At 50.9% G+C, this 25,741-nt stretch overlaps 9 protein-coding genes across 9 annotated transcripts; 3 read left to right on the forward strand and 6 right to left on the reverse strand.

The window, feature by feature from the left end:
- Positions 1–787: 787 nt before the first annotated feature.
- Asppvi_006695 (putative ubiquitin C-terminal hydrolase) lies at positions 788–2,737 on the reverse strand (the record flags this gene model as incomplete). Its single annotated transcript, XM_043302593.1, has 1 exon — positions 788–2,737. One exon carries the CDS (start codon positions 2,735–2,737, stop codon positions 788–790), a length of 1,950 nt encoding a protein of 649 aa, XP_043158528.1.
- Positions 2,738–4,087: 1,350 nt separating this feature from the next.
- lys1 (saccharopine dehydrogenase (NAD+, L-lysine-forming)) lies at positions 4,088–5,722 on the reverse strand (the record flags this gene model as incomplete). Its single annotated transcript, XM_043302594.1, has 8 exons — positions 4,088–4,358; positions 4,429–4,576; positions 4,632–4,728; positions 4,782–4,957; positions 5,016–5,042; positions 5,102–5,350; positions 5,484–5,564; positions 5,662–5,722. The coding sequence occupies 8 exons, from the start codon at positions 5,720–5,722 to the stop codon at positions 4,088–4,090; spliced, it is 1,110 nt and encodes a 369-aa protein (XP_043158529.1).
- A 575-nt stretch (positions 5,723–6,297) lies between these two features.
- On the reverse strand, positions 6,298–6,998 carry Asppvi_006697 (uncharacterized protein; the record flags this gene model as incomplete). The annotated part of the gene is made up of 2 exons (XM_043302595.1): positions 6,298–6,827; positions 6,950–6,998. 2 exons carry the CDS (start codon positions 6,996–6,998, stop codon positions 6,298–6,300), a joined length of 579 nt encoding a protein of 192 aa, XP_043158530.1.
- Positions 6,999–7,629: 631 nt separating this feature from the next.
- Asppvi_006698 (uncharacterized protein) lies at positions 7,630–8,883 on the reverse strand (the record flags this gene model as incomplete). The annotated part of the gene is made up of 1 exon (XM_043302596.1): positions 7,630–8,883. The coding sequence occupies one exon, from the start codon at positions 8,881–8,883 to the stop codon at positions 7,630–7,632; it is 1,254 nt and encodes a 417-aa protein (XP_043158531.1).
- A 970-nt stretch (positions 8,884–9,853) lies between these two features.
- Positions 9,854–12,641, forward strand: Asppvi_006699 (putative RNAPII degradation factor Def1; the record flags this gene model as incomplete). Its single annotated transcript, XM_043302597.1, has 2 exons — positions 9,854–10,148; positions 10,243–12,641. The coding sequence occupies 2 exons, from the start codon at positions 9,854–9,856 to the stop codon at positions 12,639–12,641; spliced, it is 2,694 nt and encodes an 897-aa protein (XP_043158532.1).
- Positions 12,642–13,843: 1,202 nt separating this feature from the next.
- Asppvi_006700 (OSBP family protein) lies at positions 13,844–15,305 on the reverse strand (the record flags this gene model as incomplete). The annotated part of the gene is made up of 4 exons (XM_043302598.1): positions 13,844–14,641; positions 14,712–14,766; positions 14,822–15,147; positions 15,234–15,305. The coding sequence occupies 4 exons, from the start codon at positions 15,303–15,305 to the stop codon at positions 13,844–13,846; spliced, it is 1,251 nt and encodes a 416-aa protein (XP_043158533.1).
- A 2,174-nt stretch (positions 15,306–17,479) lies between these two features.
- Asppvi_006701 (putative MFS transporter) lies at positions 17,480–19,162 on the forward strand (the record flags this gene model as incomplete). The annotated part of the gene is made up of 3 exons (XM_043302599.1): positions 17,480–17,896; positions 17,962–18,195; positions 18,263–19,162. The coding sequence occupies 3 exons, from the start codon at positions 17,480–17,482 to the stop codon at positions 19,160–19,162; spliced, it is 1,551 nt and encodes a 516-aa protein (XP_043158534.1).
- A 218-nt stretch (positions 19,163–19,380) lies between these two features.
- Asppvi_006702 (uncharacterized protein) lies at positions 19,381–21,640 on the reverse strand (the record flags this gene model as incomplete). The annotated part of the gene is made up of 9 exons (XM_043302600.1): positions 19,381–19,659; positions 19,770–19,853; positions 19,927–19,983; positions 20,038–20,276; positions 20,347–20,541; positions 20,593–20,717; positions 20,767–21,249; positions 21,308–21,347; positions 21,409–21,640. The coding sequence occupies 9 exons, from the start codon at positions 21,638–21,640 to the stop codon at positions 19,381–19,383; spliced, it is 1,734 nt and encodes a 577-aa protein (XP_043158535.1).
- Positions 21,641–22,257: 617 nt separating this feature from the next.
- On the forward strand, positions 22,258–25,004 carry Asppvi_006703 (putative beta-N-acetylglucosaminidase; the record flags this gene model as incomplete). The annotated part of the gene is made up of 4 exons (XM_043302601.1): positions 22,258–22,293; positions 22,353–22,475; positions 22,546–24,588; positions 24,642–25,004. 4 exons carry the CDS (start codon positions 22,258–22,260, stop codon positions 25,002–25,004), a joined length of 2,565 nt encoding a protein of 854 aa, XP_043158536.1.
- Between the last annotated feature and the right edge of the window lie 737 nt (positions 25,005–25,741).

The raw sequence follows: 25,741 nt of genomic DNA on the forward strand, positions 1-25,741 counted from the left end.
GTGACTGGTGGGGTAAATCGATCCTACTAGAGGGGCCATGACGCCCGTTTGGCCTCAGGCCTGCTTGCTTGACCCGAAAATCCCCGCGTCCATCACATGACATCATCGCCCGCGTCATGGACTGAAGCTCTCTACTACGCCACACGTAGTCAATGGATGAACTGTACTTGCGTGTAGAAGGGCCAACTAATACTAAGGTCAAAGGAGCATATCTGCAGAAGTTGAATCGAAGCTGTGTCCTGTCAATTGAGCGCGGTTTTCACTCCTACAGTGCCTCAGCCGGTTTGTTGACTCTCGGTTCTCTGCGAAAACGAATACCCATCTCTCCGTATTTCTTTCGTGCCTCTATACGTTCTCGGCGAAAGCAGCGGAGAAACTCTCCCCTTAACCGTCAATTACCGTTCCAGTCCATTCCTTTGCTTTCTTTTCTCATGGCCCAGACTTTCAGCTATCCGGACAATTGGTTATCGTCGGCATCAGCCATGTGCGACTCTTTATGAAGCGGTGTAGATATTCCCGACGCCGGACGGTTTTTACTACAGTCTGGCGTCATGAATGAAGTTCTATTCAAAGACTATCAACTCGTTCTATCCTAAGCTCCTATGTCCAGATGCTGTCTGACAAAGAAATTCTCCGAGAAGAAACTATGTACGTATGCGATCAATGTCCATATCAATGTCCAAGATTTCAATTATGTCCCCGCCATATATGCGCTGAACCCAAAATGACACGAGTCGCGTATGTGCATTCAATGATGTTTTCAGCCCTCAACTTCTGATTGCGACGCCTAAGGCCCGAAAGACGCTTTTTCCATTTCATAAAACAAGAGATAGACTTCTTTCTGCATGCCCAGCACGTCTGAAGTCTTGCATTCCTTGATCTTCTCGTCGGAGATCCGCCACCATCGATCATTCGTCTTCTTGCGACGACGGAGCCGAGAAGTCGACAGAGCTGGTACTTCTGGAGGGGTTCTGGGAGTGGTCCGCTCACTCATGAAGGATGGCCGTGATCCGGACTTGCTCCAGGCTCCACTATCACTAGCTGGACTTTGAGTTTCGGATCCCGGCGGCGAGAGATTCTGCTTAGATCCTGACGATTTGGTGCGGATACTCTGAAAGGATACACGGGAGCTGGATGTGGTGGGCCGAGCAGACGGCGAGGGAGGCGCATTCAGCTGAGATGCAGGTTGTGAGGCATCCCTCGCCGACGCTGAGTGAGAACGAGCTGGGGATGAGATCGAAGTGCCCGACAGGGATGGTAATGATGTCGAGGAAGAAAGGCTGATTGGGGAAGGTTCTGTCTCGGGGGCCCCGCGAGCCGCGAGCCGAGGACTCGGTGCAGTAGAGGGATTGACGCTGGTCGCCCGACTTTGCGCATAGGAACTAAAGACGTCCGGAGTAGAGAAAGGTGGGTAGAGGTTGTTACGTCGGAAGGTTTCGTAGTGGCCACTGTTATGACTGCCTTTGTGGCAGACAATGGCCAGCAGCTTGAACCACTTCTGGCTCAGAATCCCACCCAAAGGGAGCCTCTCAGGAAAGGACACCTTGGCGGCATTTTTTGTAGAACTACTGCGATCAAAGATCGAGCGCGAAAGATGGATTGCTATAATCTTGGGGAAAACAGTGATGCGCATATGGCGAGCAATCTTTCGCTTAGGCGCGAGATCCGCTGGAGGAAGGCTGACTCCTTCGGGAGGATTCTCAGGATCTGTAACGATAGCATGTCGAATCAACTGGACCTCTTGTTCGATACGCTCCCGATCTCTCGTGGAATGAGACCTGCTCATGTCTACCATCTTGGCATCCAGGGCATGTTGCAACCGGCATCTGTCACACCGGAAGTCATCGATATATTCTGTTTTGAGCAATCCGTCGAAGCAGGAACTGAGGGTGGTCGAGCTCTTCTGAGGAACTTGTAGCGTCAGGTTCACGAATGAAGTCTTGTTCGGCTTGTATTGATAATGGCAGAACTGGCATTCAATCTGCGATTCCATCTGTCCTTCGAATGGAAATCCGTATTCATTGTCGATCTCTTTCAATTTGTTGTCGATGATTGCCGGGAGGCCAATCTCAGATCCATCGTCAATCCGCACTTCGATTTCAGTAGATCCCTTCTCGACAACATTACTTTGTATAGATTCCCCGCCACCGGAGGCTGGCAGCGCTGCAACAGAACCTTGTGCACGCTGTCGTGCCTTCAAGCCGGCATGGTATTCGTCACAAAGACGCTCCGCGACGATCTGAAGAAATTCCTGCGCATCCTGCTGATTGCGGCTAATCCGAGTACGGAAAGCGTACTCGAGAGCCTGGATGAAAGCCCGGTTGGTGATGGTCTTCTTGTAGATTGGACGCTCATTTAATCGGTCCAACATCTCTTTCAGAGCTCGCGTGATCGTACCCTGCTGTAGTTCCCGGACCCTCTCAGGTCTCATCCCACGCGACGTCTCATCTGCCTCCGGCAGTGAGTTATATATGTCCGGTCCATCTAGTTCACGCCGATGTAGTTCCCTGATCAGGTAGACACGCAGATCGCCCAGGCCCGCGAGCGCCTGCAGGACCGAGTTGATGAAGCAGTCGTTCGCCGGATTCGACAGCCCCACAATACTCTTCTTGCGGTCACTGTCGTTCGAGTCGTCGCCGTCGATTGTGTAATTTGGTCCGAACACGTAGAAGAGGGCCACGGCGGCGAGGGATGCTCCGGCTGCGTATGCGGCGATGGTCGTCGACTTTTCCTGCATAGCTGCGTTGCTGTTGAGCCGCGAGAGCCCCCTATCGATGCTATTGGTTGAGGATATCTTTCGAATGCACGAAACGTCGCCAGGCTCATTGCTCCATTGGCGGCGCGCGGGGGGGAGGCGAGGTTCGACTCTGACTGGGAGGCGAGCCACTCCAAAAAGCCAATGGCGAACCTAACGGCAGGACAAGAATGTCGATAAGTTTTCTTCGACTCCTGTAGTGCAATTTCTCCGTCGAATGATGATATTCAGAGTGAAGATGACAGTTTCTGGGTGGCGGCTATGGGCGGATAATTGTCCGTCAGATAACTGTTTTTCCCCATACACAGCGTAGCACCCGAGGATGTGGATTGTGGAGAGGAATTTGAACAATGGGGTTGAAGGCGAGAAAAGGGCACTCACGCATGCTTATAAACTGCTTAAATAATCGTTCATGTCGTCAGAACATCCGAATTAATCATGACAGAGCGACTTGCATAAATGAATATCCAGGCAACAAGATAGGGGAATGTTGAAATCTGATCAATCTTCGTCGTCTTCGCTCTTCGCTCTTCACTCCCGAGTTTCGTCCGGAGAACCTGGGACGCCAAGCGACCGTCAACGACGTCTGAAACCCCCACATTTGAGATCCTGGGTCCGCCTGACGACTACAGAAAAGGAGCATGTTCAAGGATACCATGGCTTCCAGTGCTCCAGGAGTTCGTGGACCAATATGAGATCATCGGGGTCAGTTGAGTGGTGTTCCACAGCCAGATCTGCAGGACCATAGTTGCCCCTTAACAAATGGTAAGGAGATCATCGTCAATAGGGCCTGATGATCCAATGCGCAATCCTGATAATTGTCCACTTGTTAGACTCCATCAGCCGGATTGGAGCAGTTTGAAGGATAAAATTTGTAACTCAAGAGTAGTTGGGGTGGTGATGGTGTCCCTTTTGAGAGTGCTGGATCTAAGCCTCAGAGACATGGCATGATCGAAACGTGACCATGGAGTAAGGCGCAAATAAAGCAGATTAGAATTCTCACTTCAACATAATCGAGATATTCGGGTACTTTTAGTTGATGATAGAGCAGGAATATCATCAACTTAGAATGACTTGGCTTTTTTCATCGCCTGCCTGACTGAATATATGAGACTCAATTCTCGAAATCGCTTGAACACAAGTCGTTTTGTCTCAACAAGAACTTTTCATTGATTCAATCTATTGTAGTAGTCTTTCTAAAAAGAGATTCATGACACACTACTGCATATACAAAAAGGCATCGCTTCCCCCAAGGTATCAGCGCATTGACCGGGTGAGTCGGAGAGCGTCCCGATTCACCATGTTGAGAAAACAAACTTAAGCGCACATCGACTAGGGTAAGGTGGCAACCTTCTCGTTGAACAAGTCCTCTGCTTGCTTCCAGACACGAGCGTTCTTTCTGTCCTTGAGTTGCAGTAGGCTCGGCAGCAAGGCTTCGCTGAACATCTCGGAGCTTTCACGGGGAAGGAGGGATGGGAGGTGGTCGATGCTGATCACGCTCAATGGAGGGCCCTGGGCCCGTTCGGGAAGGGGAACAGTCACTGTGGGCTTGTCAAAAGTGGTTGTGATGGAATAGACAGGGATAGGATTGTGGGGGTTGGTTCTGAGTGAGACAAGTTCAGAATGTCAGCGAGAACGTCCTTTATCCTTAAGAGTCCAAAAGAGTAACATACGTGTCGGCGCTCACGTCACAAATGACAGACAAGCGGCGGTTAGGAGAAGACAGAGAGTCGGTGTTGACGAAAGGAGGGATCTTAGCGGAAAGGTAGATGCAGTTGATGAAAATATCTGCATCCTCAACAATCTCCTTGAAGGGACCACCTGAAAAATCAGATTAGCACAGGCACACTAGCTGCAGGTGAGAATGAAGACATACCCTTCTTGGTCTCTTCCATATCCCACTGGATGATATCGGACTCAGGAATGCCGACATCCTTGGCCAGTTGAACGGCTCCCTTGCCACAACGCCCAAGCTAGACTTGGTCAGTACAATTAGGAGACCTCAGCTCATCGAATGCACACTCACAGCTCCAATGACAAGTACCCTGGGCGACCTGCCAGACAGCTTCTTGCCAGACTCCAACGACTCCTTCACTGACTCGATCAACAAGTCCTGGTTTGCGTAGGGAGTCTCGCCAGGAAGGGGTTCGCCCTCAGGATGCGTCAATTGCCAGGCCCAGTTCTTAATGGCCAAAGCAGAACCTGTGCATAGCGTGAGCATTCCCCTATATACGACGCATAGCAAAGCGAAATAATTTACCTGCATAACCGGCGGAGTATCCAAAAGCTGAAGGTGAAAGTCAGACACTATTTCATTCATCCAAAGCAGAAACAGTTGTCACCTACCGGCTACTCGGCGTCCGGCGTCATCTGTGAGGAATTCCAAGTCCAAGAGGGTGCCGCCTCCGCGAGGCCACCGGCTGAGAACCTTCTCCCAACCAGCCTGTTGCTTGTAGCAGTGCGCAAAGGAGATGTGAACGTGCTCAAGGGGGAAATCGTCTTCGGGAAGCTCCTTCAGACCCAGTATATAGGCATCTTTAGGTGCGTCCTTCACCCATGAACCTTCCTCGACGAGGGGAGCGCCGATCTGTACAACTAGTGCGTGAGAATGTCGTCCGAAGAAGGGATTATGTGCGAATCTCAAATTACCTGCTCAAACTCCTTATCTGTCACAAAGCCAGTTCTGTTAGCGATTGGCCCTGAGAAGGAATCGGGAGATTATCCTCACCGTCGAAAATCCGCTGAGTGGAACGCTCCACGGTCACCTCGTAGCCGGCATCCATGAGGGCCTTGCAGGTAGTCGGGGTCACTACATTCCATACAATTAGCACATGCAATTGAAAGATTTACAGATTGAAAATGCCATGATGACTAGGGTATTTTTCGCAAGAACATGTAGAACTCACAAGCAGACCGAGCCTCGGCGGGCTTGGTTTCAGCGCGCAACCAGATCTTATTGCTCGACATGACTGAAATTCAATTGATGAATGCTCGAAGACAGATTGATTTCCTTGAAAAGAAAAAATCGAGATTTCAAATATGGAAAGTGAAATTAGAACGATGACTATTGGAGCTATGACAGTGACTCAATCCCCTCCAGCGATAACGCTTGATCCGCTCCGTGGCTGTGACTCAGCGAGGGGTTGGGGTACGGAGTACCTTACTAACAACGCCTCAGCCCGATATCGGCTTTTCTCAAGAAGGCGTTGATATACAACAGGGCTTGGGATTGCTCCATCATTTTGATAATTGTGCTTGCACCTGCTCTAGATGACTTCGTTTATACGTCAAAGCATTACTCATCAAAGATTGACACATGGTGGTTGAAGTATTACTGATTTCCTCAATCAGAATATATACTCGCAGATATCGAACTGACAATTATGTGTGCTTATGTTGGATACGCAAGAGTAACAGCTGTACCAGTTTGCATTATCATTGCTAAGACTGCTAAAGGGAAATTGAAAGAGAGTGTCTCGTAGCAGACATTCACTAGTAGGCCATGAAGGTCGACAAGAGTCCGGAAATCAAAGGAGTACAGCTCAAGTCGCTGCAGCCTTGGTCCGACTGCGTGTCCGACTCCCGATACCATCTGTATGAACTATACGCTTCACTGTGTCTTTCACTTTCTTAGAGCGCCCTGACTTTTGCTCACTACCGGTGGCCGGGGCAGCTGGTTGACCGTTTTCGACCACGCCATTCCTCTTGCTAATTTTTTGCTTCTTACGTGCGGGTTCTGTGGATTCTCCAGGGACAGCTTTGTCATCATGGGCCGGTGCCGAAGACGGGTTGCGCTCTTGTTTGTCTCCTGCTTGCGCGGTGTCTGCGGTAGATGGTGGTTGAGCGTCAGTCACAGCCCCAGCGAGGGCCTGTTCTGGAGAAGTTGAAGGATCGATGGCTTTGAAGTCTTCAGCAGACTTGGTTCCTTCCGAGCTGCTCTGGTTTGGATTGGGGATGGACTCTGCAGGGAGCGCTTTGTCACTCTCCAGTGGACGGCTGTCGACCTTGGTCTCTCTAGCAGTATTCTCTAGCGATTTACTGTTGACTTCTGGTTCGGTCTGGATTGTAGGCTCTGGCGATATCCATTAGCGTCTGATAGCGTCTGATTGCTCTATTTGAACGCTTAGGGTGGTAATTAAATGGTTTTGAAGTTTAACTCGGGCGGCCAGACAGCGCCCTGTATCCTGGACATACCTTGCTTGGAGTGACCTTTTACAACGCTAGAGTCGTTTTCGGTGGCCATGATTGTGATTGCTAATGTGTACTTATATGGGCTTCGTCCATGAATGGGAAATGGAGACGATATAATGGTCTCGAAAAAAGAGACTTGATTATCACTATAGCTGAGATCGCTAGGATAGATGATTCTGGAACAGTGTATCACCGATGAGGAGAGGTCGAGGATGACAAAGTGTGAAGGGAATGGAGAGGAGACAGCGCGTGAGACGTTGACTAAGATCTTCGAGAACGCTAGCCTTCTCTCGGTTATTTGTTCTATTCGCCCCCAACATGTTAGCGGGTGCTAGATTTAGTAACGCAACACCAGACTTCAATTCCGGGCTGAGCACCAGGGTCTGGCCTGCATCCCTGGCGTAGTCTGGCGCTTCTTGACGTTCTTTGTTGTAGGTAAGCATGCCAAGAAGAGGAGTAAGGGTGGCATTAGTGCGGCAGAGTGGAGCACCATTGCCGAGTTGGGACGAGATGGGCGCTTCCTCGCGTGAACTGCGTCCCTCGTCGGTCAAAGTCCATGACGTCGATGAATGATGCTGGAAAGGTGGCACTCCAATGGTCTCAATTAGCCAGAATCCAATGGGCTACATCTCATGTGTTTGTGTATGTTGGTTCGACATGGTTAACATGCGAGCCAATGCGAATCATGCCAGGCCCAGTAGGTTGGATAGGTTCTCCTCCTCTGCCGACACTTGATCAAACGTGCTGGATGCCGACTCCTGGCCAATCTTTTCCGGCAGATTCTCCTGAATAAAGCGTGCCAAGTATGAAGCTTCCGCCAATTTTTGCTGATCGACCAAGATACGAATGGCGGTAATGGCATAGAGCACAAAGTTCTCCTTTTTCGTCTTGGGCCATGTTGTGAGCCGAACTCGTGATATTCTCTCTGTAAATTGCACAAAGCGCGTAGCGTCAGGTCGGGTCGGGTGGAAAAGAGGCACGCAAGCTAGTAGTAACGATTTGAGAGACCATGAAGCGATAATCCTCACATATTCATCGTACATCTCAAGAGGCATTTGTTTGAGCTGCGATTGCTCACCCTCCATGGCTGCGCGGCACAAAAACCCGGCTGCAGGCATTAGTAGGGCTTTCTTGTATTGAACAAGGCCGAGCTCGTAATCTGTAGAGATTGGCAGCCTGCTCGCCTCCAAGTAGTACCTCATGGCCGAGACTAAACCCTCTCCGTACTGAATCTCAGCTTTCAAGAGGTCGAGCAGGAAATTTCGAGCCACGGTTTGGGCCATGGCCTCCGATATGCGACCGTCAGCACCGCCCAGGTCACGGCTCAACAGCATTCCCAGCCAGGTCATTGCCGTCTTCTGTAGCCCCTCAGCGATCATGAATTTGAGGAGTGTGACGGTTGAAGATCGTATTGTGAATAGCATTTTCCTGGATTCGGAATCGGATGCGTACCACCAGGACACGATTTTGGAACCGGCCTTAGACTTCTTCATCGCGTCTACAACTCCATCGCCGGTATTAGCGCTGGCGAGCACTAGCTGGGCCCTTAAACAATTGAACAGAGCGGTCTTATTAACAGAACCCGAGGCAACCAATTCATCGAAGACGGTCATAGGCTCAGTCGCCAGTTTCTGCTCCTGAAGTGGTCCAAGACCGGATTGGTGCGCAGGACTAGCTGCACTTGAGGGAATGACGCGGAAAAGAGGATTCTCCAAAATAGTCCGTAGATGTTTGTCCGTGGCATGAACGGAGGATAAAGGATTGTCACCGTTCTCATCGTTATTGGCTGAAGAGGATGATGGGTACTCTCGATCAAGCTGACGACGGAAGGAGGAGGTAAGGGCGTTCAGTAATTGCGCTGATTCTCTTGGCGTACGAGGAAGAGGTTGATGAATTTTTGCGAAAGGGCTAAATTTGAACAATGATGACCCCTTCATGTTGACTCTGCTGCCGTGGGGTTGATAGACGAGATGTATTGCGAGTGGAATACCTCAGTTCTCGTGCTCAACCTGTCCCTCAGCAGTTCAAACGGAGCATACAAGGAATCAACCGAGCCTCAGGCAGCGAACATCACCTGAGCGATTGGGAAGCGCAAAACCGGGGGCGGTGAGTGGAAGCAGCGAATGAAAGGATGGTCTTCTGATACCCAAACCAAAGCAGGCCACACAAGAGGAGGAAAGGGTTAGAGAGGCGAAGTTGTCCACAATAATGATCATCAAGGAGGGTTTTAAGATGTAGAGTAGTCAATAGAGCTCAATTGATGACGATACTAACAGTTAGACAACTATAGCCCACAAGATAGAATAACTAGATGTATTCATTTCAAGAGTACTTTAAGGCTATGTAGATGATGAAATCATCCCAGAGAGCCTCCTCCCCCCCCCCATAGTCTATCTACTCGCTAAAGGAGCAAAAAGATCGGCTGTTGCCTCAGGCTCAGCTGTCTCCTTCAGACACACGCCGGCCCAAACCTTCTCTACCTTACTAGCAGAAAGTCTCGTTCCCTGCCATTTCGATCTTGATCCAAGTCCCAATAATTAATCTCTTCCTCCCTTCTTCCCACTCTCTCTACTGCTTCCTCTTCCCCACAAGTCTATAATAACTTCCCTTTTTTCTTATTATTCTTTTTTCCTTTTCTCAACTATCCTCCTCCTCCGTCCTTCGTCTTCTCTTTCCCCTTTTTCCCCCGTTGTCTCCCCGGATTCGGCGGCCCTTGTGCCCGTGGTTTTGGTGCTGTCCTCTCGTGAGGGTGCAGCTGTGATCATTTCCACTACCAACGACCTCTTTTTACCCGTTCAGGTCAGCCACACTTTGTCGTCCCCACCGTCGACGTCGGAAATTCCTTCAATCTCCTCTTCTATTATTTAATTGCTCCGTTTTGGAGATACATCAACACTACCAGAAGACATGTCTGAAGTTCAAACACGGCCTTCTGCCTCTCGAGGCAGAGTATCCGCTCGTGGTGGTCGAGGTGGCTATAGCTCCAGAGGTGGTCGCGGAGGCAGCAGATCGGCCAAGGCAGACACCTCAGACCAGACCACATTTGAAGATGAAGGAGAGATCGGTCAGATGAAGAAGAAATACTCGAACGATCTGCCCACACTGAAGGAATTGTTCCCTGACTGGACCGATGAGGATCTCGTGTTTGCTCTGGAAGATGCCGACKGCGTGCTCGAGGATGCTATTGAGCGCATTACTGAAGGTATGTGATCGCGGATCCCCCGAGTTGTATCTCATATCTCTACATCTGCTGTCCACTGGAATTGGCTCTGACTTTGATCGTTCTATCTCAACAGGCAACGTCTCACAGTGGGGTGAGGTGAAAAAGAAGACGACCGACCGCAACCGCTCCAAGGCCAAGGAGGCACAGAGCACCCCGACTGAGGCAACCACAAGTTCCGTTCGCTCAGGCCGTGGACGTGGCGGATTTGAGGGTCGTGGACGCGCCCGTGGGGATCGTGGTCGTGGTGGTCGCGGCGGCCGGGCTGGAGCTGTCAGTGCACGCGCCGAGAAGCCCGTTGTCACTACCACCGTGGACGTTGTGGAGACAACGATCGTTCCCGAGAAACCGATTGAGGTCGAAACTCCCCCTGTCGACGCCGATACGACCGCCGACGCTGTCAAAGAGGCCCCGAAGGCCAACGTGATGCCGGATGGCACCAAGAAAGGTTGGGCGAGCTTGTTCGCAAAGCCTGCGCCGCCTCCGCAGAAGAAACCCGCAGTTACACCTACGCCTGCGCCTGTCCCAGCTCCCGCCCCCGCTGAACAACAACAGCCAGCCGCTGAGCCAGCAGCGGAGCAGAAAGCAGCTGAATCTGCCCCTGCTCCTGCGCCCGCACCCGCACCTGCTCCAGCTCCCGCTGCTGCTACCGCCCCCGCTCCTGTCCCAATCCCTGTTCCTGTTCCTATTCCTGTCGAGAAAGGACCTGAACCTGTCCTTCCTAAGCAGCCTGCTGAAGCTCTCCCTGTTACTCCTTCCACTGCGCACATCGCTCCTCCCAAGGATGGTCTGACCAAGACAAACCTTGAACAACTCCCCGATGTTTCACCTCCCGCTCCCACAGCCACTGCGGCTAGCACAGTCGGCAGCACCCTTGATGCCAACAGCATCGCAGCTGTCTCTACTCCCGCTCGTCAAGTTGCTCAAGCTGCCTTCCCTTCGAGCGTATTCAAGTCCGGCGCTCGGGCCCCCGGATCGCAGCGTCGTGTCATGGAACAGCAAGAAGCTGTGGTCATGCCTGGAAACCACGCCGTTGATCGTGCGGCTGTGCAGTTTGGCAGCATGGGACTGAACGGCGATGTTGCCGATGTCGATATTGACGAGAACAGAGAAAACGCTGAAACCCGTGCTCAGCCCCCTCAACACTCTCCCGTCGCTCCTCGTGCCTCTCTACCTCCTTCCACTCAGGCCCAGCCGTCCACCGAGACTCCTACCGTTTCCCGTCCGGCTCCCGGACTTCCTCCTGTCCCACAAGTCTCCGCTGCCGATTCCTCTTTCACAGATTTTGCCCGCTACACCGAGGCCCAGAAGCCTTACGATCCGTTTTCTCAGCAGGTCACCCAGCCTCAACCGCAAGTGCAGGAGCCATTCGCAAACCAGGCCCCCGTCCAGCCCACTGTCACATCCGGCAGCGAATACTCTCCTTTCTACGCTGTTGACCAGCGCCTCCCTTACAACTACTATGGCACTTATGGCCAGTCCCAGGATGCCTCTGTGGCTCAAAGGGCGGCGGCTGGTTTCGGTGTCTCCGGCGCTGAGGTGCAGCCCCAAGCTCCCACCACTCAGCCTCCCAGCCGCTATGGCCATGTCGATGCTCCTAGCAGCGGTCACAACACCCCGAACCCAACTCTCCCCGCCGCTACTCAAACTCCAACTGCGCAGCACATGCCTGGTCAAGCTGCCGCTCATGCGTACGGTTACGGATACCCTTACTACTCCAACCCTCACTATGCTTCGTACATGAGCCAGATGACTCAGCAACAGTACGGAAGAAACCGACCCATGTACGACGATGCTCGCCGCTATGATGACCAACACTACATGCCGCACAACACTCAGTATGGATATGGCAATCAGTATGGCCCATATGGCAAGGCTGGTATGTATGGCCAGCCGCACGGTTTCTCCTACGACCACTCCTCCTCGCCTGCTACCGCGGGTAGCTTCAACCAATCTGCTCCCGGCCGTGACTCTGTCTATGGCCGCACTGGATCCACGCAGCCTTCTGAGACCCAGCAGACCGCCGCTGGCACCAACGCCTTTGGCGCGGGCATGTCGGATGTTTTTGGCCGCACACAGGCTGGTTTCGGCCAAAACCAACCCATCTCCCAGCAGCCTCCGGTGAGCTCGGAGGAGACGAAGAGCTTCGAGACACCTAAGGCGGCCGGGCCCAGTCCCTCCCTTGCGCAGGCCAACCGCCCTGGCTCTGCCACTAACAGTGTGCCCGGACAGCCTCAAGCGCAGACTGGCCTTCCCCCTCTTCAAGGCCAGCAGGGACAGCAGGGATTCGGTGGATACCCTCATCTGAACCCCCAGTACGGCAGTGGACTGGGTGGACTTGGCGGACACCAAGCTGGTGCCACAGGCCAGACACACCACCAGGCTACCGGTTACGGTAACTACGGAGGCGCCGGTTTCGCTAACTATTACGGAAATACTGGACGCGGTGGCTGGGGAGGCAATTACGGCCATTAAAGGGTCATAGCGTTCATATCATTTCCCGGTTGATGGGAATGTTTACTGTTACATCACACTTTCTTTTTCTCTCCATGCTCTTTTCCTCTTGAACTTGTTTTGCCCTCTTCTCTCTATTTCCTACGAGGCGGCATGCCTGGGTCAAAAAAATTCCTATACTGCACTGTTGTGTTCTGTCACCTTTCTTATGCCATCATCCAACGTGTAATCTCTACTCTCGACGAGGGGAGCTCGGTCAGCTCTCCTCCAGAATTTGATATGCTACGCAGGGATATGCTGATGATACTGTATTCAACCGAGAAAAATGCGAGGCATATTTTCCTTTTCTTTGTTATCATCATTGACGGTTCATGACATCTCTGCTGTTGTTGTTTCAGGTTTGCTGGTTCAGTTTCTCCCATCCAAGCATGATTCTCTTTCATCCATTATTCCAGATTGCCAGTTCTATTTCCTCAATCTGGCTCTTTTTTCCACTTGATGTTTGTTCATGACAGAAAAAAGCCGCCTTCTGTTATTCCCTTTTCCTTCTGTGCGTCTGTTTTGCATACTTCCAGCTTCCTTCCTGTACTACTTATCCGGTGTCATTTGGGGACTACATTTATGCAATTCTGACTGGATTAGGACAAGGGATGGGGGCTCCGGGAAATACAGGAAATGAATTGAAATGATTTGGGATGGCGTTTGATATGATTTTCTTTCTTTCCTTCAATTCTTTGATCGTAGGCAGTTGGTAAGGTATTATGAGAGCTGTACGCCGTAGCATTAGTAGAGTTGGTCCGCGCATTGTCTATTCTTGCGTTCAATGTGCAGACCACCGCATATCTACGTAGCAGATATCAACCGCCTCCGGTATTCACTGCGGAGAAAGATCTTGTATTATTTCGGGTGCCTCAAGAGTTCGAGAGTGACTTATTCTCTAATGGACAGGCATTCTTATGGAATAAGGAGGTTAGAAGTGACGTGATGGATTGTTTTGCTCGACTTGTGGATTCTAAATGTTCAAGACTACTACGTAACCTTCCTATATACAAGAATCGGAACTCCTAAGGAGAGAAAAAAAAATCCGATGAACGTGATGCAACGTACCCAAAAGCGATTAATGATTCTATTCGCAACGTTCACTGTGGCATAGTGCATAGTGAATACTGTATGAACGTGTCTGACAGCCCCGTTCTCGTAGTAACAACTAGCAGACTGGAGGCTTACTCGGACACTCCGAGTCCCTCACCACCGGTCTGGTGATAGGGCGGCTTAGCATTTGCGGCGCGCTCCTTGTCAAAACGCCAGACGCCACCAGTCTTATCGCTCTCGAGCGAAGTCAGGCCGACCATCCTGGCCAGACGCTGGAACTCCTCGTCCGCCGTTTCATCGACGCGCTTGAAGAACCGGCGCTCCCACTCCCGGTTCTCGGCCTTTTCGACTTTGCGGAGCTCGCGTTGAGCGTTCTCGATCTTCGACTTGGCCACGGAGGTGGCGTCCATATCACCGCGCTCGATGGCCGATGCGACGTCGCGCCAGGCTCGTCGGCTCTCCCATAGGTCTTGCTCCTCCAGAGGGGCGACGGTTAGCGGGCTGGTGTCCATGTCCTTGGCGACGTAGCGGTCGATCTCCTTGTTGGTGCGAGCGTCCTTGATAACAAATGTGTCGGACCATTGTCCCTCTGCGGTGTATAGAGGCTTCTTCTCTCCGTCCTTCTCGTGATAGAGCACGGCGTTGAAAGTGTTCTTCTTGCCACTGAGCCAGCCCTTGCCGGAGTAATTGATCTTGGCGATGTAGCCTGTGCTACTGGCGATCATGGTCGACCTCTCCAGTTCCATGAATGGCGTACCGTAGATGAGGGACTCGACATGCAAGTATGGGAGTGTGATGAGGTAGCGCTCCTTCTGGGCCGGATCGTTCTTATCCGCGGTTGGAGGGGTGATTGTCAGCAAGGCATGGCCGATTTGCTTGATTTGAATTGTGTTGGAGAAGGATGCCTTCTGCGCATTGTATCCTTGTAGCTAGCAAAAAAAATCATTGTAAGATTCTAATCAATTACATCCGTACTACGCTTAATATCTCTTGACTTACCTCGATACCGTGCTTCTCGTTGGTGATCGCATAGGCTGTGGCAGGGGGATGGTGGCTGTTATGGGCTCAGTACTGGGTCGCAGCCGAGACCAAATTAGAGAAAAACGAACCTGACTTGCTCGCTGATCAAGGTAGTCTCGCCGGCGTCAGGATCATTTTCCCACTTGCCGAGGAAAAGTTCACCCAGGAAGGGGTTTAGAGGCTTCTTCTCACTGCCCAGCTTCTCGCTGCGGGAGCAGTACTGTTGACGCAGCGTGCTGAGAAACCACTTCAGAACAGCCAATGCTCGCTTCTCAGGGTCGGCTTCTTTGGCCGCAGCCACAAACAGGCTGGGATGTTCAGCCCAGTAGGCAGAGTATTCCGTCAGAGATGTGCCCGAAAGAATGAAGGGAGGAGCGGTTAACGAGGAGAGATCTCCGTTGAAGGAGGCGATTGACTAGCAAAATATCGATGTTAGATTAACCCATTCAACCATAATTTGGCTAAGACGACGTAATAATGGACGACCGAACCAAAACTCACCTTCAAGAAGCTGGACCAGGACCCTTTGCTTGCAGGGGGAATGGCAGACTGTGGATCCTTGCTGGAGCTCATGTTGGGTATACTGCTGTGTGTTTGACAAGAAAACCACGTAGTCCAAGAAGAAAAACTTAGCAAACGCTAATGGATAGATTTAAGGAACCAAGAAGAAGTAAGCTTGAGTGGGGATGAAGAAGAAAGGGAGGCTTCTCCAGTAATACTACCAGAGACACCTAGCCAAAGGAATTAATTAATTGCTTGCTGGGGAGTTTCAGAGGGGCACAAGTTAAAACAACTGCCAAGGGGGGATTCGGTTGCGACGTCATGGCCATCTCCGTAACTTCAGCGGTTGGACTCTTGCCCCGCATGCGACATCACCAATAACGACATCTTCCTCTGCATCGCACATTCTCATCATCATTCTCATCTCCAATAACAGCATCTCAAGATCCCAAGATCGACCAATGAGTGCTTGCAGCTGGTCCTCCCGCCGCTGTGTCGACCTTGGCAAAGGCAAAGGCATCATCTATCTACGCCCCTTTGCCGGGAAAAGCGTACACTGAAAGACAGCAGACATCAGTGGCTTTTGGTGGCTTTAAACAGACAAGTTAATAAGCTATCTTATCTGATGACTTGGCGACCTGTTTCTGCTTTCAATCAAGGGCAGTTTTCCATCATAACTTGGACTGCTACAGAAAGCAGATTCAAGCACAAATGGCCTCCTTCGACCTAAAAGGCATCGATGCTGATGCCGACGCTCATAATGTCCAGTCTATTTAGAGGATTCAGGTCCATGGAGGGTCTGCCGAGTGCCTTACGACAAGCGCTATCACAATCTTACTTCAGTACCATCATCATACCATCTCAGGGGTCAATTCGCAAATTCAAGACGACTCAACTATCTCTGATGAGCTTCACTACCCAGATATGTCTAAGGATAGTTGAGAGCTGACATAGAGAAAGAACGGAAGCGGAAACCCTCGTCATTACGGAACCGTGAGATTGCTACTTACTCCCTATTTACCCCTGCTTCTCAACTCAAGTTTGCTATTCTGCCTGCTACGGGTCCGAAAATTTATCATCAAGTAGAGAACCAATCGCGGATGAGCTAGAGACCAGAAGGTCCCTGTTTCAGAAGTCAGGGCTTTCAGGTCGATCGGTTTCTGGAATGGCCTCCCTGAGTCGCTTATCCCTTGGTTGATTTTCCAAGGGTGATCGCCAAGGTTGATTAGGTAACGGATGCTCAGAATGCTGGACTTCTACCTCTCTATGCAAAGGAAGATATTTCAATTTGCTCCATGGTTTATTTTCGAAAACAAGTCATTGAAACTCCCCTGCTTCTCTTTTGCTGATGGAATGTACCCTTCCGTCCATCGCGGTTCCTTGGCCACGAGATGATCGCCGATAGGCGTATCCGTACGCCACACAGGCTCCAACCGGAGCTTAGTGTATCATCTCTTCCCAATTGAAAGTATGGTGTAACACTATGCGAGCTCTCTATGAGATGATGCGTATCATGCGTTGCTTAAGGATTTACCAGGGCTGCCGTTGGCCACGCACCAGCCCCATCGTTCTGCGTTGTCGATCATGTTTCCACTCTTGGCCAAGCTATAGGCATCCGGGCCCTCTCCCGAAGCATATAGTGGCCCATCAACGTATCCACCGTTGGAGAGGATCATTGGGTCTCTATTTACCTCAGCTGTCTCTGCGTGGGTCAAATATCATAACATATTTGAGAAAGACTGCGTAGTGTTTCCAAATCGAGCTACTGAGAGCTTCTGAACCTCACATCCCCAAGGACTCTAGCCATTGCGTGCTTCATCGACGTGATGATAGTCGGGCTGAAAATTGGATGCATTGCATCGCGACGCGTAATGCTCGATGGTCAAGGAGACAGCCACCTGACCAGTGCCTTAAGGTCATGAACTGCACATGCTTCAAGATGTGCTCGACAGCTGTCTGTTGACCTTTGTTTGCCGTGGCGAGCTCTCCCTTTCCATATCTGTCCTATGAATTGCGCGTCTTTCATGTGAACTCAAGGACCCAACCACCCTTTGGATCTTCCGGACATTTGCTTGTCTCACTTGAGATGCCCACAGAAGCCTTCAATATACCGGGCTCAATTGTTTGTGACCACAAGATCGAACGCATTTGTTCCAGTACTTGCAAGTCTACACTGTCTCAATTCCTATCAATCGCCGTGCACCATGCTCGGGGTTCTGTGGTCCAGATCAGAAGACACAACCACCATGTCTGACAGTTACTCTCTGAACTCTTCTACAACCCAGCTGCCCGTAGAGGGCCCTCAAGGGGCGAATTCTTCTTATAGCTCGTTTCCTAGCTCACCTAAGACCCTTGTTCAAGTACAAAGTCACCTTGTGAACCATGACAGTTCAACGGAGATAGATGAGTATGAGGAGGAAGATGCAGAGCAATACCTGCGGTTCTCCCCGTCTCGAAAGATAGCCATCGTGGCTATCTTAACATTCTGTGCTTTCCTTACTCCCGTTTCTTCCACTGCTATCCTAACCGCTGTTCCGGAACTTGCAACGACCTTTGGGACGACAGGAGATATGATAAATGCCAGTAATGCGCTGTATCTTGCGTCTATGGCCGTCTCTTGCTTGTTTTGGGGTCCTCTCAGCCAGGTATGGGGTCGTCGTCCTGTAAGTATGCCCGAAGCAACCTTTGCAGTGTTGTTAGTTTACCGTCTGACTGCGGATCCCTACAGATATTTGTCCTAAGCGGGCTGCTATTTTGGCTCTCCACGGCCGCCACTGCCTTATCTCCCAACCTTCCTGCATACTGTATATTCCGAGTTCTCACTGCCCTACAAGGCACGTCATTCCTCGTGGTGGGAAGCTCTGCAATTGGGGACATCTACGAGCCTCGGGCCAGAGCCACTGCATTGGCATGGTTTCTGTCAGGGAGTATGACGGGGCCTGCTTTAGGTCCATTCCTAGGGGTGAGCTTCTACCTTTTGATGAGAACGTAGAGTCTATCTAGCCGCTAACGCGCCTCGTCGAACCCAGGGTATTGTGGTCACATTCAGGCAGTGGAGAGTCATCTTCTGGCTCTTGACCGCACTGACCGGCTTCGCCGTCCTGTTAGTTACCCTGTTCCTCCCAGAGACCATTCCGCACACATCGAAGGCCGAGCTTGCGGGCCACCGTTATCCGAAGAGGGTCAAAATGCTATGGCAGCGCATCTCACCCTTACGTGCCCTCCTTCTCCCGTTGTCCCATCCGAATATCTTCATTACCGGCCTAGCAGCCGGCGCTCTAGTCTGGAACCAATACGCTCTCTTGACGCCAATCCGATACGTTCTCAACCCTCGCTTTCACCTGTCCAGCCCAATCCAAGCTGGTCTTTTCTATCTTGCGCCGGGCTGCGGATACCTGGCCGGCACCTTCGTGGGCGGCCGCTGGGCCGATTACACCGTGAAAAAGTACATTAAAAAACGCAATGGACAGCGCGTGTCGGAGGACCGACTCCGGTCCTGTCTCCCATACATCTGTGTCGTTACACCAGGCTGTCTCCTTGTCTACGGCTGGACCCTCGATCGAGAGGTCGGTGGCATCGCGGTGCCCGTGGTAGCAATGTTCCTGCAGGGCGTGGCGCAAATGTTCTGTTTTCCTAGTCTTCAATCCTACTGTCTGGATGTGATGCAACCGCATGGCCGCAGTGCGGAAGTCGTCGCCAGCAGTTACGTCTTTCGATACGTGTTTGCGGCACTGGGCACCGGCGTTGTCTTACCTGCTACTCAGTCGCTTGGTGTTGGATGGTTCAATACCATATCTGCGCTGTTTCTGGTATTCTCTGGTATCCTGGTGTGGTTGACGGTTATCTATGGCCCGCGGTGGCGGGAAGCTGCTGATTTGAAGTACTCTCGGAAAGCAGTTGAGGACAAGCAGGCTCAGGCAGAAGCATGAATCAAGAATTTGTCAATAGGATAATGTACTATAATATAGACAGGATATAGAAGGGTCCACGGGAGTATTGGCATTTAATATAGAATGTTGTTGGCTTTGTGCTGAGTTGTGACATATATTTCGTTCACTAGTCTCTAGTTGTGCTGCGTATCACCAGGTTCCCCTCCATGTACAGTTGTTAGAAGGTGTCTCCCCTGGAACCACATGTCTAAAGCAGATCATCCCTCCCGCGATGATTCCCCTCCCTCTACGCCCGTCGTAATACCACGCGAGCCCTTCAAGACTTCATCTCTGCTCAGGCCCGTTTCGGCAGACACCCGCGCAATCTTCCGCGCCTCGGCGAATCGCCTCGCATCAGCGCGCCCTTTCTCCACATCCACAAAGGCAATCGTTATCGTCGCCGCAGCACATATGGCAAACAAGAACGGGAACCCCATCCAGTTATTCTGCGTATCGTTGATAATGGCCTGGATCACATTGGGTCCGATGATGGAGGACTGGACGAATCAGTACTCTACTCTGTTTTATTTACCTCGCACCTCATTGGCAGGAGATAGGCAGGCAGGTATGTATGTAGGCAGCCTGCATTGCGGGAATGATTGCTTACAGCTCGATTCGTGATGCCGAAGAGCGCGAAGAACATGTTATCATAGCCTTGGGGCATGAGCTCGCTTATCATTGTTTGCGCGTACTACGTGTGCATTTGCCGAGTGGGACAGAGTTAGCCTCGTTTCGAACGGGAGGGAAGTTGTGGTACTGCGTACAGCGTAGTAGGGGGCTTGGAACAGGCCAAAAACGACATTGTAGAAGTAGAATTCCCACTGCGGACGATTGTGAGCTTGGAAGTTGAGGCGCTGGAAGCTGGAGACACTTACTTGGTTATGGTACCCGATTCGTTGTGTCCAGAGTCCTATCATTCCCCAGAGTGGAATTAGGACGCTGAAGAGGTTTGTGACCAGGAACATGCTCTTGGTCCGGAATTTGAAGTACTTTTGGATGTACCAGAATCCGAAAGTTGAGGCGATTGAGCATACGGCCTGTGTGATGCCTAGATAGGTTAACTGTAGAAATGAAAAGGATACGTAGTCGTTTTGAATGATGGAAACCAAGGTTCCTGCAGAGATTGCATCAGCTTCCTACCCGTTCATCGCCAGCTGTTCTTAGGTGCAAGACTGTGCACTCACCGGTGGTATTTAGTCCATCGGCAAGCAGAAAATAAGCGACGAAATAGAGGAATGTCTGTGGCAATGACCGGATCTCCCTGAGTGCAAGCCAAATTTGCTTGAAGCCAATCGTCGCATAGTTCGACCCTTTTGGGACCTTAGGGCCTGGCCGTTTCTGCTGGAAGATGAACCACCATACTCCTAACACGACCCAGTCTAGTGGCAGCCGTCAGTTTATGGTACGTATTAGGTCACAGGATCACTTACATGAGTTTGTCAAGCAGAGTGCGAGGTTGTTCGAAAAATTGTTGTTCTGAAGTGGAAGCAAAACACTCAAGTTTAGTACAAGAGTGAGCAAATATCCAATATTGCTGTGGGCAGTCGATATATTGCTATTACGCACATAAGTATCGCTCTGTTAATCCAGCGATGGAAGCATACCTGATGTGGTTTCTCTCCAAGGATTCAATTGCATCATACTCTTGCCGACTGATTTTGCCCTCCTTCAGATCTTCCTCACGAGCTTTGCGGACATGCGGCATGTATTGAGCAAGCCTGGGAAACACAGCTGCATAGAAGACCAAAGTAGCTCCGTAGGCTATGTATGCAACTACATACATCGCCATTGCGGCAGGCCACTGACTGGGATCCCTAATCGCCATCATGCCATACTGTAGAGCCCAGCATATTACTGTTAATGCCAGCAGAAGCCAACGGCCAAACGATCCGTAGTCGGCAGCGCTGCCAAGCCAGACAAATATCACCGTCATGAAGGTAAAGCACAATCCATTAGCGATCAAGACTACGGAAGAGACGGACCGCGTGCCTCCAGCCCATGAGACAACGCAGGGAGAGGAATCCGTGCATGGCTGGGGCGGATTGGTGCCCGGTTGCCAGCCAGCCCCGTTCAAGGCCCATTGAAATCTTCAAGATAGAAGCATTAGCTGGGGTCTGATATTGTTGCAGATGCGTTCTTCCTTACAGTGCTTGACTATAAGAACCCGGACCGACACCATTGTCCCCTGACGGAGCACGAGGTATATCGTCAGTAAGCCCTAACTAAAAGGAGCCAGAGGCAATTACCGTTGTAGTAAAGATAGTAAGACCATAGCTCTCTTCGCGTGGTTGTTGGTTGTTCGTATAGATGTTCATCAACACCGAACAGGCGTTCGAAGTCGTCGCGTGTCGACTGGACTTCTTGCGCAGTTATTGTAGCTTTTGTATTGCTTCCCTCATCACGTTGTCTGTCATCGTCGTGGTTAGTGTTATCGATCAATACACTTGGTTGATTGGATGGATGGCTGTTCGGAGACATGACGACAATGGTGTAACGGCTTCCAGCTCCCTTGATCAATGTTAGATGCTGCTTTTTTTTACCAGAAAAGAGGCGAACTGACCTTATAAGCCGGGATTTCTCCGATTAAATTGAATCATTTACATATCATCACCGTGGTGAGAGAATGTGTCGACGCGATGGTTCATGGCTAATGCTACCCCGCATCTACTGTTGCATTCCTGGAGGCAATGTCGCTTCGTTCTCTGATCTTCGGCCCCCATTATATTAGTGACTAGGACCAAATTGAACCGTTCACAACGCTAACAAAGTCTTTTAAAAGACACTTGTGATAAACCGATAGTGCCAATTTGAGGAGAAGAGAATCGATTTGAATATCGGAGCAGTCCATGTGAAACGCGTCAGGTCATCAGGTTCTCCGCATCTTCTCCACCATCGTCTCCAGAGTTGTTGACCTTCTTGCTCCATTCGAATATATAGACCGCTGATATAAAAGTTGTTATTTCTCGTTGAATCCGGCTTCTTCTGTATAGAATGGCATATTTTCAACACTAACAGCTGGATTCACAGGATTTCAACCCAAGACCTAACCGAGATAAAACGTCATCCATTCGCAGTTTCATGCAACGAGCTGAAAGATGCCGCCAGGAGATTTACAGAAAAAAGTTGGCCAGGTAAGATCTCTAGCTTAACATCCGTATAGTAATTGGTAGTCTGACCTGACGATTGTTAGCTTTTTGCGGTCGGCTTCCATGGTATTGTACCAAGTCCAGAGATCAAGACTTTGATCCACGAGTACGGGATAGGAGGCATTGTGCTGTTCAAAAGGAATATTCAAAATGCAATGCAGCTCCAGGTATGTATTACAGCAACCACCCAGATATCCCGACGCCAACGAAGAATGGCCCAGCTGATTCTTGTACAAGTCTCTCACGCTGGCTCTGCAAGAGGAAGCCAGACTGGCAGGACACGAATATCCTCTCTTTATAGGAATTGACCAAGAGAACGGACTAGTCACTCGGATATCGCCACCTATTGCTGCTCAGCTACCCGGACCAATGACCCTTGGAGCAACGCATTCGCCAGAATTGGCGTATCAGGTTGGAGAGGTCACCGGTGAGACGTTGAGGTTCTTCGGGATCAACATGAATTATGCCCCTGTCTGCGATATAAATTCAGAGCCCCTGAACCCAGTCATAGGCGTGCGGAGTCCAGGAGATGACCCGGAATTTGTCGGTCGGTTTGCAAGCGCTGCTGCGCAAGGACTTCGAGAACAAAAGATCATTCCTAGTGTCAAGCATTTCCCCGGACACGGAGATACTGCAGTGGACTCCCATTATGGGCTTCCAGTGATAGAAAAGACGAGAGAGCAACTGGAGAAATGTGAGCTGATCCCTTTCCGTCGAGCTGTGGCAGAGGGCGTTGAGGCAGTGATGACTGCGCATATCTCCTTGCCCGCCGTCGGTGACGGCAAACTGCCTGCCACACTTTCCGCTGATGTCTTGAGCATTCTCCGCAATGAGATGCAATATGACGGGATGATCATCACGGACTGCCTCGAGATGGACGGGATTCGAGCCACATACGGTACCGAACAGGGAGCAGTTCTGGCCTTGGAAGCTGGTAGTGACAGCATCATGATATGCCATACCTTCGCTGTTCAAGTAGCCTCAATTCAAAAAGTCTGCGAGGCCGTACAGTCTGGCCAAATAGCAGCTTCACGTCTGGACGAAGCTTACCGTCGCGTGGCCAAGTTGAAAAACAACTTTCTGAGCTGGGAAACTGCGCTGCTATCGCGGAATCTTGATGATTTGGTTACGTTGAACAGGAAAGCTGCCACGCTTGCAAAGAACGCCTATTCACTTTCAGTTACCCTTGTCCGCAGTGATCCTGGTGTCTTGCCTCTATCAAAATCGGGACATCTTGTGCTTGTGTTCCCAGGGGAAAGAACCCCTGCAGGAGGTGCAGTCAACGGGGAGGGTCTAGGAATGAAAGGAGCTTACGATGCCACGGAGTTCGGCGAGGTCTTGAAAGCCCACAACCCCACAACTATTGAGCTTCACTACGGCTCTGCAGGACTGTCGACTGAGCAATACAAGCTTGTTGAAGCTGCTGATGCTGTCGTTCTCATCACCTTCAACGCACGAGAGTCGCCCTTTCAGAGAGAGATGGGCCTGAAGCTCTCCCAGCATACTCGAAGACTGGTCACCATAGCCGCTTGCAGTCCTTACGACTTTTTGGAGGATGACAGCATCAAGACGTATATAACTACTTATGAGCCGACTATTGAGGCTTTCACAGCCGCCGCAAATATTCTTTTCGGTGAATTGACTCCAAAGGGTGCCCTACCTGTTGGATCAAAGAAGGCCGCGCTAGGTTCTATTCATGTGTCGCCATTCGAAGCTGCAAGTGATCTGACTGCACTGGTCGAAGTCTGGAATACTGCCTTGCCGACATATCCACTACCCGCAGACAGTCTTCACAGATTTTTGACACAGGCCAACGGACGTCACTTCGTTGCGCGACTAGAGTCCAAGGTCATTGGCTTCTGCGTCATGTATATAACAACTAACCGAGGCACGACGTGCTGTCAGCTGGCTGCCCTCGCAGTCCACCCCAGCTACCAAAGGCAGGGTGTGGGCACAGCTTTGATCGCAGAAGCGCGCACGTGGCTCATGAAGAATTACAAACCATGTTCCCTATCGCTTGGGAGCTCCTTCCCACGGTTCTGGCCCGGTATTCCGACTGACCTCGGGCAAGAAGTACAGGAGTTCTTCGTCCACCGCGGTTTCCGCCTCAACCCTCTGATCCCGAGGTCCGTCGATCTGTACCAGGATATCAGAGAGTTCCAGCCACCGGAAAAGTACGTCGCGCGTGCTAAAGAGCGAGGCTTCACTTTCAGCGCGCTTCAGCCCGAGCATTATGAAGAGTGTTTGGCCGGCCAGAAGAAGAACTTCTCCTACAATCCGGTGAATATCCGTTCCCCTTTCCGACCCTATCGAGTTGCTACTGACACAGGCAGGCCTGGGTCGACATGTACCACAAGCTCGATCCTAAAGAGCAACCCTCGAGTATCATGACTGCGTTTGACTCGCACGGGAAACAGGTAGGTTGGACGCTGATGCTGGCACCGTCGTCGCCGGTCCTGCAGCAGAACTGGGCCTTCCCACCCCTCTGTGGCCCCAAGACCGGGCTGATCGGTTGTGTCGGGGTCGACGAAGAATATCGTAAGGCAGGCGCCGGACTAGCCCTCCTCTGCCACGCAATCGAGGACATGAAGCAACGCGGGATCGAGGGAGTCTTTGTGGATTGGGTCAGTCTGGAGGGATGGTACGAGCAGCTTGGGTTCAAGGTCTGGCGCAGCTACAGAACCGGTCAGATGTAATCGCCTAGATATTCGTGGTGTACCTATTTAGAAATATGCCTTGTATTTAGAAAGTTGAGTCACCGACTCAACTATATACATTATATCCTTCTCGGAAATCTCACTCCGAACAACCAAGAGATTCCACTTATAGTCGACCTCTCAAACCAGATAAAACTAGAATCAGTAGCCACAATTCTGAGGTCGTACCTCCTGGAGCAACATCCGGTTCCGGCCCGGATACTCTAACAGCTGTCTTGTCATTCACAATTTCCCCAACCGCCAGCCATGCTATGAAGCACCAACAAGGCGGTGGAGCCTTAGCGAGGCTCCCCCCCAACACAAAGTTTCCGAGAGGCATTTTCCGAGACGTCAACACCAACTCTCACTTTCTCGGAACATACTCTCACCGCCTAACCCACCCTTTGACTGCAAACCCTATTAGTGTCCGTTCAAAGCACTGTGGTACAGTGTGAAGGATTGTCCGCCTATGCCCGAGTCGTCAACCAATGCAGGTCTGAGTAACTTCGCTTTTTCTAGGCCGGGTGGTGTCACAGAAATCCAAAAATCGAGGCTCTCGCAATCTGCTCACGGGCGTAGGTGGACAATCCCTACACTGTACCACAGTTCAAACTTCAAAAGCATGTTACAAGCAGGTACGAGAAGACTATTTCCTAAGTCTGACCTGCCATGATCTTTTTGACCAAATTTGAAACTAATCAGTCCTTGAATTCAAACTACTTAAGACTTCTCTCTAA

The sequence above is a fragment of the Aspergillus pseudoviridinutans genome (assembly GCF_018340605.1).
Source record: "Aspergillus pseudoviridinutans IFM 55266 DNA, scaffold_4, whole genome shotgun sequence".
Classification (NCBI taxonomy): Eukaryota; Fungi; Ascomycota; class Eurotiomycetes; order Eurotiales; family Aspergillaceae; genus Aspergillus; species Aspergillus pseudoviridinutans.